This window comes from Numida meleagris, chromosome 10 (genome assembly GCF_002078875.1).
Source record: "Numida meleagris isolate 19003 breed g44 Domestic line chromosome 10, NumMel1.0, whole genome shotgun sequence".
Taxonomy (NCBI): Eukaryota; Metazoa; Chordata; class Aves; order Galliformes; family Numididae; genus Numida; species Numida meleagris.
In genome coordinates this window covers 10,879,812-10,893,801 of record NC_034418.1, presented here as the reverse complement: position 1 = coordinate 10,893,801, position 13,990 = coordinate 10,879,812, and the positions used below count along the sequence as shown (strand labels likewise).

Here is a 13,990-nt window from a genome sequence, read left to right as displayed (position 1 = left end):
GCCCGGCCTCGTCCCGCCGCTTCCCCACAGGCGCCCGCGGCCCCACCCCGCCGCCGCAGTCTCTCGGGGCGGGGCGCGGGGGGCGGCTCGGCTGTCGGCGGCGCGGGTTGGGCGGCGGGGCCGTCAGTCAGCGCCCAGCGCAGCGCCGCGCCAGGCTGCCCGGAAGGTGCGGGCGGCGGTGGGGGTGCGTGGCGGTTGTGCGGCGGTCGGTGTCCGCCCCGCGTTCGGGGGACTGAGCCGCGGGGGTGAGGAGGTGTGCGGGGCTGGGGGCGGGGTGTGGGGGCACGGTGTGGGAGCACGCCGGCGGAGTGGCGGCAGGGAGGGGAGGTGTGCAATTAACGCCGCGGGTGCCCGCCGCTTTGTTGGGAAGCGGTCTCTCCCGCTCCCTCTGGCATCCCAGCCAGCGGTCTCCGGGCCGCGGTGCGGGGCATCTCGGGCTTTACCGCTGGCACTAACGCGGCTGAGGAGGAAGTGCCGCGGTTAGTGCGGAGCGGTAGGTGTGCCGCGCGGGGAGCTGTGTTTTATGTAATTGGTTCTTGCATAATGGGCTTCAGCGCATTGCCTTTATTAGCAAAATTCAGCGCGGCTCGTGCCGGGCGGCAGCAGCGCAGTCCGCGCCCCGCGGTGCGCTCCGTGCGGGCGCGGCTCTGGGCGGCGTTAGGAGGGTGCTGCGGGAGCACCGAGCGGCTGGTTAGCGGCTGGTCTGAGCAGGGGAAGTCCGGGTTTGTGTAGCAGGCCGTGTTTCTGTGAGCTTTATCAGTCAAGAATACAAAAATCATCACTGTTTCTGACCCTGCTGGCTCAGAAGGTTGGGACGGGAGAGAAGAAATTGAGTGGCTAATGGCTCGGGAAAGGTTGGCCACAAGGAAGGCTTGTCTGGTGCTGCTGCTGTGCTTTGGTTTGCTCTTGTTGGACTGGGCAGCATCAGCTGTCTTCCCCATAACTTTGTTTAGGTTGTACTCTGTGCGGCAGAACAGAAGGTGCTGTCAGGAGATGTCGTTGTCCCAGGAGGCTGCGGGCGCACGCTGAGCAATGAACTGGCACTGCCTTTGCCATTTGCCATCTGCTCTCCGGATGGCAGCAGTAGAACTGTGAGCCTGAGCCTGTCCTCCTGGGACCCCCAGGGTGACGGTGGTGGGAGCTCGCCTGCTCTTCAGCTCTGTTGGCCATGGTGGTATACTTTGCTTTTGTTTTCCAGATGGGATTTCAGTAAAGTCCTTGGGTTGTATCAGTCGGCTTTTTGTTTAGAATAGTTCAAGTTTGCTTTTAGTTTCTGCTGGTTTCTGGGAACAATTCGTTTTGCAGCTGTCTGGACTGACTTTTTGCTACTTCTCATCGGGTGCCCTGCTAACAGAACAGTACTGTGGTAGTACAGTAGTATGTAGCACCTCTGGGCTAAGCCCTGGAGCACCTAATGCCAGCAGCATCCTCAAGTGGTTCAGAGCTCCTAGAAAACTATAATTGGTTGTCAGTGTGATCTTCTGGGAGTAATTGTATTTGCAGTGCTACAACACAGTTAGCTTTTCAAATCCTTGGGGCAAATCTCTGTCGTGCAGTAAGCATCTAGTGGTGCTTAGCAGCAACTTGTGCTTCCCCTAGCTAGAACACCTGATGTATAGGAGGAAGCGATATGATGGACCTCTTCCCTGGAAACTGAAGAACCTCAGGTGCCCCAGGTTTCACTGCTTTTGGCAGCAGAGCTCTTCACTGCTGCTTCATTTAATTGCTTTTTAAATGAGCATGCCTAACTGGAAGCTGTAAAAGTCACTAATAAAACTGTGGTATAACTTCCTCATTGTCTGAGTGCATGATGCTGTGATAAACAGCAGAACTTGACTTCAGCTGTACAAAAATCCTACCTGTTGCAAGACTTGGGAGGTATAAAAAGAGTCAAGCCTATAAGCTGGAACAGAATTAGAAAGGTAGGCTAGCTTGCTCTAGACAAGAAGATCATGGCAAGTTACATAAAATGTTAATCTGCTTGCTGTTTCAGTTTTTCTGTAGGATTTGAGTACTCCTGGTTTTGATATTTAGAATGTATTAGTAGAGCTGGACTGTAGCAGTCTTTTTAAAAGTTTGGCCATTAATTGCTGCTTAGGCTGAAAAACTTAGAAAAGAGGAATTTGTTTCCTCTGTGTCTTGTTACACAAGGTTTTTCACTGAAAAGTTACATTTCTTGTAATGTTGTCACTTCTACTTAGCCTTGCTGTAAAAACCCCAAAACTTGGCAAATAAAAATTAGCTTTTCTGATGAATTAATTGGTGAGAGGCAGTCATATGCTAGATTAAATTCACCAAGGTTGTAATTAAGTAATGGAAATAGTATCACTTCTAAGATGCTTGTATCCATAGCAGTTTCGAACGTTTCTTTGAGCTCTAGGCTTCTTTGTATTGCTACATAGAAAATTGCTAACAGCGACTTGTGAAACTTGCAAATCTTATACCTTTACCTATTTTTTTTATTGCAGACTATAGGGATATCCTGTCTGACTGAAAAGAGTCGCTCCTACTAGTGAAGTGATTTATGATGTCAAGAACTGTATCATCCTGGATCTTAGGCTCAGCAAGGAACAGCTTTGTTTTACAAAGAAGAGGATGTTTGTATTCCATATGTGTCCCAAACAGACACAAAATAAAACAGAAGCTTGTTTTTTCCAAAACACTTCTCTGCCCTGCTGGGACCTGCAGCTTGGACAATACTTTCTCCTTAAGAAAAGCGTTCAGACACACCTCCACTGAAGAGGAAGAGTTCTCTTTCCAGTTGTCTCCTTCACAAATCAATGATATACTTAGAGCAGGTGAATTCTCCCATAAAATACTGGATTCCAGTTGTAAAAGTGCTAATTCCGTGTTGAAGTTTGAAAGTAACCAACTGGCATCCAATACTCCTATTGAAGACCGCAGGTGTGCAGCCACTTGCTTGCAGACCAGGGGGATGATGTTTGGTGTCTTTGACGGCCACGCTGGTTCTGCTTGCGCTCAGGCAGTAAGTGAGAGACTACTTCAGTATATAGCGGTTTCTCTCATGTCTCGGCAGACTTTGGAAGAGATGGAGCTTGCTGTGGAGTGTATGAAACCAGTTATTCCTATTCTGCAGTTGCACAAGCATCCCAATGATATCGAGTATCGAGAAATGTCTTCACAGTATTTTGAGAGCCTCCGAGTTTACTGGCAGCATTTACTGGACCTAGACATTGAGCCAGGATTTAGTTTGGAAGAAGCCATGATAAGTGCATTCAAAAGGTTAGACTCGGACATATCACTGGAAGTTCAGGCTCCCCAGGAAAATGAATTGGCGAGAAACACTGCCCTTCAGGTAGCTTTTTCTGGTGCAACGGCATGTGTAGCTCACATTGATGGTGTTCACTTGCATGTTGCAAATGCCGGTGATTGCAGAGCGATTCTAGGGGTTCATGAGGAAGATGGAACTTGGTCTACTCTCCCTCTAACCCGAGACCACAATGCCTATGATGAATCTGAAATTAGAAGACTAAAGAGAGAACATCCTAGATCTGAGGAGAAAACACTGTTTGTGAATGACAGATTACTGGGGATTCTCATGCCCTCCAGAGCTTTTGGAGATGTGCAATTAAAATGGAGTAAAGAATTGCAACACAGTGTTCTTGAGAATAGCTGTGATGTTGAGGCTTTAAATATTTATCAGTATGTTCCTCCAAACTGCCATACACCCCCTTATTTAACAGCGGAGCCTGAGGTCACATACCACAAACTAAGAGGCAAGGATAAGTTTCTTGTTATTGCTTCAGATGGATTATGGGAGATGCTCAGTAACGAAAAGGTTGTAAAACTAGTTGCTGGACACCTTACAGAGCTTAACGTGCAGAAACCACAACTGGCTTTTGAGAAACCAGTTAATTTGGGTTATATGCACAACCTGTTACTTCGGAGGAAAAACAGGGGCATTACCTCACTAGACCAGAACATAGCAACTCATTTAATACGGCATGCAATTGGGAATAATGAATATGGGGAAGTGGACCAAGAGAAACTTGCTGCAATGCTGACTCTGCCTGAAGACCTTGCAAGAATGTACAGAGATGATATCACAATTACTGTAGTGTATTTTAATTCAGAAGCAATTGAAAATTACTACAGAAGCAACGAATAGGGACTTGCATTGCTGCTATTCTGTACTGCTAGCCAACTTTGATATTGAAACCGTTACTGTTTTTCTTTGATAGTCAAACTGTTACCAGTGTTACAAACCTTTTTGTTACTTACTAGCTTTGGGGAGGGGAAAAAAAAAAAAAAAACTTCTGCAGGTGAATTTTTTGACAGTTCCCTGGATTTCTGGGTCTGTACGCTCTGAAGAGAAATGTTTTGATGAAAGCTGACTGCAATGCAGCTGAACTAAAGATTGCTGACTCAGTTCTGATTCCATGGGAACTACTGGTAAAATTTTACAAATGAACAAAGGAGATAAATTTGAATTAGGCTGGTAAAAATTTAATAGGCAGATGGGCAATACTTGTAGCTGCATGGAGCGTAGGAAGGTCCTACTGTTATAGAAAATGAGTAGCATTCTCCTGAAGCACTGTAACTGAATTCAGTAAATTACCAAACCTTTATTTGATGTGACAGTGTCAGGTACTCGCCTTGTGTATGTGAAGCTTTGTTTTAGAGACAGCACTAAGGAAGGTGATTCAGGCAGCCCTGAGACTGTTGGACACTTTTTCCTACTGTTTTTTTTTTAAGCTAAGAAACAAAACCGTATTTTCTTCAACAGTGATGTAAGTGTGAATGCACATTCTCTCAACTGCGTGTGGATTTGTATGACAACATGCAGCTCAAATGCACACAAGGGACTTCGTGGTCCCCTGCTCAGGAATTAACATATGAAATTCAAGCATTCATGTATCTACTTGCTTAGAGGAGAAATCCTTTGTATTAAGTGTAGATCTATGAAATGCTGCATATGAAATCCAACTGTAGTTTAAGTGAAGTTTGACAAATTCGGAAGTTGAAAAGTACATCTAGAGGTAAATACAGCAGAACACACAATACTTTTGTGTTCATATTTGACTTGGAGGACAAAAGTGCTGTTATTTCACTAAAATGTTTAAACTCTTTAATTTTGCCTTTGAACATGAGCTTGTTATTATAGCTACAGATATTTTCTTTAATGAATGTGTGTTCTATTCTCTGAATGTATACTTCTGTGCATTTTAAAGCAGTTTAATACTGTTTTCTAGGGTGGTTATCTAAAGCTTGCAAACAAACCGTGCTTAAATTTCACATATGGTGTTCTCCTGTGGCTCTGTTCCTTATTTATGCACATTAGTAACTGTTGGCAGCAAAAATGTGTACTGGGAGTATAGGGCTATTCACTGCTGTTCTGCTGTGTGAGAACCTGTGTGGATGTGGCAGAGCAGATACAAATAACGTTTTTTTCAATTTCACTTAAAGCATTATCCTTCCACAATTCTAAAGATGAAAACGTACTTCAGTTTTCATTTTGAAGTTTTAAGTGAAGTTTTAAGCAGATGAGATCTTGTGCATAGACTTATCGTAGTTGTGGATTTGGAGCTTTCCATATACTTTTTTTCTCCAAGTAAAACATTTCAATGCTTTTTTTTTTTTGGCATCTAATTCATATGTTCTTTAGTTTTTAGTTTCTTATTGAATACTCATACTTTTGACTGTGCATGACTAGATGTAATTCAGTATTACAATTGCAAACACTGAATGCTAACTTACACAAAACTTTTGCTCCAGAAAAACAGTTTCTTCATCTAGTACGTACTGGAGTATGTGCAGCAATTCAGCTGGTGGGCAAGTAGTTACGTTTTTTGAATGAAGCGGGCAGCGTATGGTACCAGCAAAACGGGATTGGCATGAGAGATCTGAGATTTAGGTTTTGGTGTTAGGGACTGCAGGAGGGCTTTATGTGTGTGCAGCATCTCAGAGGGGATGCTGAAATTCTTGTAACTTGGATCCTATAATTTAAAATATACCCACCTTACTGGGCTGGAACTATGGAGACAAAAATGTATGCCAGAAAAAAAGTGAACAATGATGGTCAGTTATGAGTTAACCTTGGGAAGGGTTGAGCCTGCCTACAAGGCAATTGGATGAAGAGAAGAGCATTCTTAAACAGCGTTCCTGAACCCCTTTGGCTTTAAGTGAGCTGTTCCATTTGCTCTGAAATTACCTTGTGATTACTTACATGCTTCATTGTTTTGATTTTTAGGTATAAAGCATGTGTTACTAGACTACCTCTTAATACAGATATTACTTAACAGTGTGGCTAGAGGAACAAAGGGCCTAAACCAAACTACGTTAGGGCTGGTATCAAGTGATAACAATTCTTATGAAGATGATCTAGAAAACTTGTGATGTACAGCAAGCCACCTAGTACAAGGAAAACAAAAATAGCTTGTTCTGTTCTTTTCTCAAGTCCAGCCAGAGGTGAAATCTACGTTGTCCTTGGAGAGAGTCATTGTAGCACTCTATCATGTAAGTGTTACTCATAAATATGCTCTTATACAGGTTGTTGTAATTGCAGCTGCAAGTCAGTAGTGATTGTTTTAGGGAATCCATTTCACAATAAGGAGAGTACTACTTCTAATTTCAGGTTAGTTTTGCTCAGTTTAACACGCAACATTATAATCATCCTAGTGCGGAAAAGGATAACATTAAACCAGTTAGTTCATTGTTTTGTTTAAAATGCAAATCATAGATTTGACCATACGCTCCCTGGAATTTGTTGCAGGCTGATGACAACAACATGTCCTAACATCTGGTAAAGAAAATAATTATTCTATCTGTTTGAATTAGATCACAGACATTTACATTTCTAAGTGCAAACACAGCTAATAGGTATTAATAAACATTATATTTTGTGACTTGGAGAATCAACAATGTTTAAATCTGTGAACTTAATGCCTTAATGTGCTTGTGCAAGCACTCTGATGTGAAGACTTGAGAGCACGTTTAGATGCAAGTCCTCCAGTATCCATTGTGTTTGGAGTGTGTTTTTCTTTAAATACTGTGGCTGTCTAAAGAAGCAGTAGTCAAAAACATTCAACCAAATGATGTTTCTCAAAATCTGATGTCTCAGGTGGGTGTTTTGCCATGTAGGTAACACATCTGAGATTAAGCGTGGATGTAAATACTAACAGGAATATTCTTTTCTTCCCTGATATTTAAACCTTGAGTTGAAGTACAGTTTTGCCACTGTTTTTTTTTTTTTTCAAAACTCTTATTCCATGTCCCTAAATGATTATGGTTATTAGTATACAAGTGTTCAGGCCTTCATAATGTATTTGATTTTTTTTGTAACTTGTTTGCAAATTGGGGAAAAATCACTGTTTTTGTAAATAAAAATATTTATGTCACACTTAAAGTTTAAAGTGATTTTTATTAAATGGATGGAAGATTTAATGTTGTGGTTACTTTATCAGAATCTGGCACTCTTTCTGCCAAATGCTCACATGAAAATATGCTAGATTCCTGTGCAGAGAAGGTAAATATTCAAGCTCAGATAAAAATAAGTAGTTTGAATAGGCTCTGTTAGTTTCCTTAAAAGCTTGTACCTATGCTGTACTCTCACAATGTAAATAACTAATACGTAATGACATCTTGGTTCCGTTGAGGTTCCATTAAATTAACCAGTCAGCAGAGGGAGCATGTGTTCCCTGACCAGAATCACCTATTTGTGCTTTGGTAGATTTGGCAATCTGTGCAAAACTATTACATCTTTCATAGGCTTGCATACACGTGTTCACTCGTGGTTAAAAAATCATTTCAGCGTTAGCACTGTATGTGCTGTAACAGATTGCAAGTATGACATCTACAGAAACACTGATAAAGTTGTTGAATTCCAGCAGGCTGGTAAATGTTCATGTGCTCAGTCTTTGAGGTTTAACTTTGTTTCCATTAATTCTAATCGCTTTGCCTTTTTGCAGGATGAGAAGAAAATAAGGGTAAGGTAGGCTATTTAAACTTTGAGTGTATGTATATATGTGTGTCTATATACATATATTTGGTGTTTTAGTCAAACAGAGGCTCTACTTGACATTAAAATTCTACAGAGAAGAGCTGAATGTAGAACTGTTAACATCTTGTTTTGTCAGCTGTTGGTCACGCTGCTGTTGCATGCTGTTTTCTATGCACTCTTCACTACTGTAATGCTTTAGTGGAGAAAGTAGAAACATAAGTGTCCAAGGGATGTGTTGGTCTTAAGACTACAAACAATGGTTTGATGTGAACAAGAAATGATTTGCTTTGTATCTGCTGCTGAGAAGTTAACCTCCAAATAAGTATAACTGTCCTATGAAACGCTTGATATTTTACTAAATCCTTGCCTATCCTGGAGAGCCAGTTTACACTGCTACTGTCAGATCTCTCCAGTTATCAGCTAGGTAAGAGAGCTGCTTATTTCCTATTGCCTAGTCAGCTGCCGTTCAGTAACCTTATGGCCCTTTGGCCTCTGCCATATCTCTGTGCTAACAAGCATCTGGGCATCTGCTCGAGTCTGGCTTCTTTGAGTGTGTGATATTGGAGCCCCTCAGAATGCTTTGAGGGCTTTCTAATGACTTGAAGGGAAAAGATGAATGAGAGTGAAGCAGTTGTGGAAAGGAAGTAGTATTATGGTTTCTATTTGGATTAAGGAAATTTTTTAACTGGGCATTTCTTAAAGGGGAAAAAAAAAACCAAAACCTTTTTTACCTTCTTGTTCTTCTGAATCAGAAAGAATGGGGGATGGGGGCAGAGAAGGAATGTCAATGTGCAACGCTAAAAGGCTCTGGAACCACAGGCAGCAAACAAGTGAGCAAACAGAGTGAGCTTGTTAGCTCAGATTGACTTTGTACTTTCTCACACCAGCTGAAAGATGTTAGCTGTGGAAACACATTGTAGGCATCAGAAACCACTTACTGTCAGCTGAGGAGGAGATGAGCTCTGACTGCAGAACTTTTGATATTCTCTATTCTATTTTTGTTCAGTGTGCTCTCCTTTATGATCTCTGAAATGGTCTTTGTTGCTGTGGAGTAGCTCTTAGCTCACGACTTCATGCTCCACAATTTGGAGGTGTTTTTTTTTTTTTTTTTTTTAACAAAAAGGATTTCAGTTTGATTGCTTTACTCAGTAAATCTTTGATTACAAACCGGTAGAACCGAGGTTGGCCAGAAGATGTCAGCTGAGTTTTGCAGGAGAGCTGTGTGGTTCTGATGACTTTAATATGTTTTTACTTTTAGGTATGTGTCCCTAACAAATGAATATCAGGTGCTGCTGATAACAAAACAAAAAGCCCTAAAAACTGGGCAATCTAAGCAAGGGGTTGATTAACTTCAGAGTTTTTTTTTGCCAGAGTTGGGTTGTAATGGCTCGAGTAACCAAAGTGATTTAGCTTTGGAGAAAACCATTTCCTTGTCATGGCATTGCTAGGTGCAGGAAAGTAAAAGTGAAGCCTCTTTCCTGAAGTCTTCAATTGCAGAAGAAAGAAAAATTGCTTCCTAAGCTGAGGAACTGTTAGCTGAACCCATTACCTGTCTGCCTGGCTCCTGCTGTCATGCTGCTCAAATGCTGCAGATGGCCATGGCTGTCCCACGGCTGTGTTATGGTTTAGGTTGTAAGCTTTTGCATGGACTTCTATTCTGGAAACTGAAGTGAAATGAGAAGCTTGCTTCTGTGCGAGAACGGAGATCTACTCTCAAGTCTTGGTATTCATAGAGACATTTTGAGCTTTTGGTTCAACCTCGGTGTCAGCTGGTATTCTGGAAAAAAAAACGAAGGTTTGAGAAGTGGTGTTATATTTAATATTATGTGCATTTCTTTCTTCTGGACATAGTTATCTGCACTGAATGCCACTGTAACTATTGAAGCTTGAATCTCTTGTACATTCATGCTGTTGCTCTCTCCACCCCCAACCCTTGCTTTCTTTTCGTTACTCCACAGTGATTGTTTCTCTTTCTTGTTCTGGGCAATTACTGCAGGAAAAGCAACACTGCTTTCTCTTAGACCAGCATAAAGGGCAGTGTATCTTTCCTCCACATACAGCAGGAGAGGGAATTCTAAGACATGCTTTCAGCCTGGTGCACACTGAAGTGATGCTGCAAGCAGCAAAATAAAAGCTCTTTCAACTGTTTGGCTGCTTTACAGCAATGTTGTATAGAACAGCAAGTATCAAAGATCTGAAGTACTCAGTGATACAGATAATTGCTTTGTCCTCTGTGTCATCATGGGTAAGAGATGGACTGTCCTTGCATGCTTATTTTACCTTCTGTTTAATCCTGAACTTCAGTCTGAGATAGATTTGAGCCTCTGTTTCTAATCGCTTACTATGAAAGTAAAGTAATTCAGACAATATTGGCAACTCAACTGAAAGATTAAAATGATGGGTGGAATTGGAGCAGAATAAAGCTGCTATGTTTGGGTTAGAGCTGATCCTCTGTGGAACAGCTCTACACTTGGATTTGGGTCAGATTCTGATCTCAAAACCATTTGATTTATTTGTTAATCAGACCTTTCATGTGCTTTTTCTATTAAAAATGAAATTGAGTCATTTGGCTAAGTGTCCAGAGGATGTACGTCAAGATTAGAATCTGATAGGGTTGGGGATTATGCTGCAATTTATTAATTCAAACAAAATAAAAATACAGTTGACTATTCCGTTTGGCAAGCGTGTGTTAAGCACATAAAAGCTATGCATCCATCCCTAACTCTGATGTTTTCATGCTTTAAAGAAACTTACTGTTTGCCAGTGGCTTTCTTTGGTCTTTTGGGAATTCCCATGTAAATTCTTATTTTGAATTAAAGATACTTGCCATTTTTGTTTAGCTATCAAAATAGTTGAGTAAATTTCCTGAAGACCCTGATCACTTCTCAAAAAACATGCCTCATACTGCAGAAAAGGTTTATTTTTATTGTGACTTTGTTTAAAGTAAGTCTTGTATCTTTGAAATGTTTGGCTATGGGTTGCATGGAAATGGATTGTACTAGTCAATATTCTGAAAGTTTCTTTTGTGACATTACACAGAAAAGAGCAGAGGACCTCTAAAAACTGCGCCACATATCTCCCTTTTTCCAACTGTGTTACAAAAAGAAGTATGGAGTTCAATTACATTTTAACTTCTGTGTGTAGTTTTCCAGTCACCTGACATAAAAGTAGGTGTCCTCAATTATCAGCATTTCCTTTTCTGGAGTGGTAGTTAATTTTTAATTTTTTTTTCCATTCAGGCTTTTAGAGGCATTCTCTTGTTGTTTGCAGTGAATGCTAGTAATAAATATTTCTACATTATTTGCCTGCCAACTCATCTTTTATTCATCCTGCTGATGAAAAGTGTCCTCTGAAATTTCTTTTGCTCAAAAAATTGAAAAACTTCACAAATGCAATAGATCCCTTTTCAGCTTAGTGTGAAGATTTTCTATTGCTTTGTTAAACAGTTTTGAAGAAACTAGAAATCGTAAAGTTCTGGTTTTTAACTAAAGCAATAGAAGGCAATCCCATAGATATAGCAGTGTGTGAACCTGCTCTTTATTTTCTTCATTTCAGGATGCCAATATTGTACTAAAAACACATATGGCAACCTCTTTAAAAATATATATATATTCCCTGTTGTGGAGTGGAAAATGCACTGTTGTGCTCCCTCTTGATCTCATGGAAGTTTACTGCCATTACATCCTGGGATGTAGTCCAGAGTCAATTGACCTCTCCTTGAAGCACTTGGAATGGGTAAGAGTCTGAAACTCCTATATGCATGCGTTCTATTTGCAAAGGAAAGGCAGCTGCAGATGTGCAATACCCACAACTCTAGAGATTATAGATTTATATTCTAATGGTGATGTAAGAGTATTTTAACTATTAGCTGATAGGGCATATTTTTAACACTGGGCTGTTTTTGAATGTTTTGTTTTAGCAGTAATGATTTAGATCCATAATCTATTGATAGCGTATTCAAGTGGAAGTTTCTATTCATCCTCACCAAACAGGGTATTTCTATTGTGCATTATTATGTGCAACTTCTATTTCAACTCTGAACTCATAAATCATAAATGAACTTGAAGTATTCATTTCCCTCTTTCAGCACTACCTTTATCTAATATTTGCTGACATGGCTCATTATAACTTGGTTTTGAGCACAGTCAGGCCTTGTTTTCTAAACAGAAGAATTCACTGTTGGAAAGGATTCTATAAATAGAACTTAGGGAGCACCAAAATGGGAAATTCTAGTTCATTAGCATCTTTGCTGGAATAATCTGATCTAATACACAGGAGTTTTGAGCTGATGAAATAAAAGCAAATTTCAAAATTGGTTCTAAAGGGTTATGTTATTAATGGACTATTATTATGTTACTGTTAAGGGTGATAGAAAGATAAGAGATTCAAGGCAGTATGTGTTAGAATAAGAGGAGAAAAAAATGACATCAGTATTACAGAAATAGGTATACAGTGGGTTATCTTCCAGTATTTTGAGTTATCTTCAGGTGAGGCTTGCACAAAAATCAAAGTCTTGTTACAAAATAGCTCTGCTTATCTTCCTCATATGTAAGAGGCAGAGATGTCTCCTCTCAGTGCTAGGTGCGGAAGTGGTAAAGCAAATTTATGGAGAAGTGATTCTATTTCAGCATCTTAAGTAGGACTACTAATGGAAAATACATGAATCCTCTAAACTATCTAGTCTCATGGAAGACTAAAGGCTTATTGCATCAGCCTAGAAATATGTCCTCTGGGGACTGTGTGAAGAACTATGCACGAGTTCTGCACTGAATGTGTCTGGCACATACTACCTTCCAGAAATTGAAAGTCTGGTGCTAGGGCATGCATGAAGACTTTGTCCAAACTCTTCCCGTACTGGGTGGCTCCAAATCATGGCTGGATACCAACTAAGTCAAGATATTATTTCGTGATAATCAAATTAGCTCATGTCTTTATTTCTTCTTTCCCTAGTGAGAAACAAAGTATACTGACTGTGCAGGGAAAGACCCTATTGTCTAGAGACACAGTAAGTAACTGAAGAGGAACTGTTGGCTACTTTTCTAGGATATGTACATTTGGTATTTAAGAAGAACATTATCTCACTGCTTCTGCTGTACTCTCAGGGCATCTTCACTTCAGCTTTCTTACTGCATATGGAAACCAGACAAGTTCAGCTACTGACTTTAGAATGAAGGGCTCACAGGTGAAACTCATTATTTTCTTTACAACGTACATTTTAAATGATTATATTTCAATAGGGGTCCTGTGAATATGAAAAAGTAAGATATGCAGGTATGGGATGTGGGCTTTGAGCAGCAGCAGACTGTCAGTATAGTTATGGTAATTAAAATTAGAGAAAACGAGTCTCAGTGTAGAGTATGCAGTCTGATGCAGAGATATCTGAGCTAAGTCTAGAGCTGGACATCAGTAATTCAGCGCTTTTCTGTATCATCTGGCTCCACAAAAAGAGAAACATTTGCTTGGCTAGTTGACCACAGCTGAACCATGTCTTGAATCTGTGTGTACATCCTTTTCTCTGCCTGCTAAGTTTTAGATACATGCTATTTCTCTGGAGCAACTATCTATAGCACAGTATTGCTGTCATGGATGAGACTATAACATGAAGTGGTGGGCTGGATGAAAGCCAATTGTTAGAGATGAAGACAAGGCTAAATCTTAACTCACAGTATGTACAGTCTCTGCAAGTCATTACATATAACAGATAATTGTAAGAAGCCTTCTTATTTTCCAGTATGCAAAAAACAAACAAACAAAAAAACTGGGAAGTCATGTACTTATTCTGCTTAAACTTAATTAAAATGGTGAGATTAATTCTTTTATTGTGCTTATCATTTCAGTTGTTAATACACATAACTAAGTGATGTCTGTCCTTCCTCCTTATTTTTTGACACTGTAACATTTTAAAAATATCTTTTTCATTTCCCCATTAACAGGAGATTTCTGATGTAAGAGTATTTCCTTGGCTAAGCATTTTGTGTTAAAATTACCAGGGCTGCTCTGTTGGCCCATGACATCAGAGGCAGATGTTGG

The 13,990-nt window shown here is 40.4% G+C and overlaps 1 protein-coding gene and 1 long non-coding RNA gene across 7 annotated transcripts in view; one reads left to right on the top strand and one right to left on the bottom strand.

Annotated features, from left to right (window-relative positions):
- Positions 1 to 13,990, bottom strand: part of LOC110404143 — a 25,881-nt gene extending 11,891 nt beyond the window's left edge. The window contains exons 1-2 of the long non-coding RNA XR_002442067.1: positions 13,948 to 13,990; positions 9,510 to 9,737 (exon numbers count right to left, since the gene is read on the bottom strand). This is a non-coding gene — a long non-coding RNA (uncharacterized LOC110404143). The remainder of the gene's footprint in view (positions 1 to 9,509; positions 9,738 to 13,947) is intronic.
- PDP2 (pyruvate dehyrogenase phosphatase catalytic subunit 2) lies at positions 79 to 7,366 on the top strand. Of its 6 annotated transcripts, none has more exons than XM_021408146.1 (2): positions 79 to 166; positions 2,469 to 7,366. In XM_021408146.1, exon 2 carries the CDS (start codon positions 2,525 to 2,527, stop codon positions 4,127 to 4,129), a length of 1,605 nt encoding a protein of 534 aa, XP_021263821.1. In that variant the 5' UTR covers positions 79 to 166; positions 2,469 to 2,524; the 3' UTR covers positions 4,130 to 7,366. The 6 variants fall into 6 exon arrangements, with proteins under 6 accessions (XP_021263821.1, XP_021263818.1, XP_021263820.1 ...); XM_021408143.1 differs by having other exon boundaries at positions 126 to 253; XM_021408145.1 differs by having other exon boundaries at positions 134 to 245.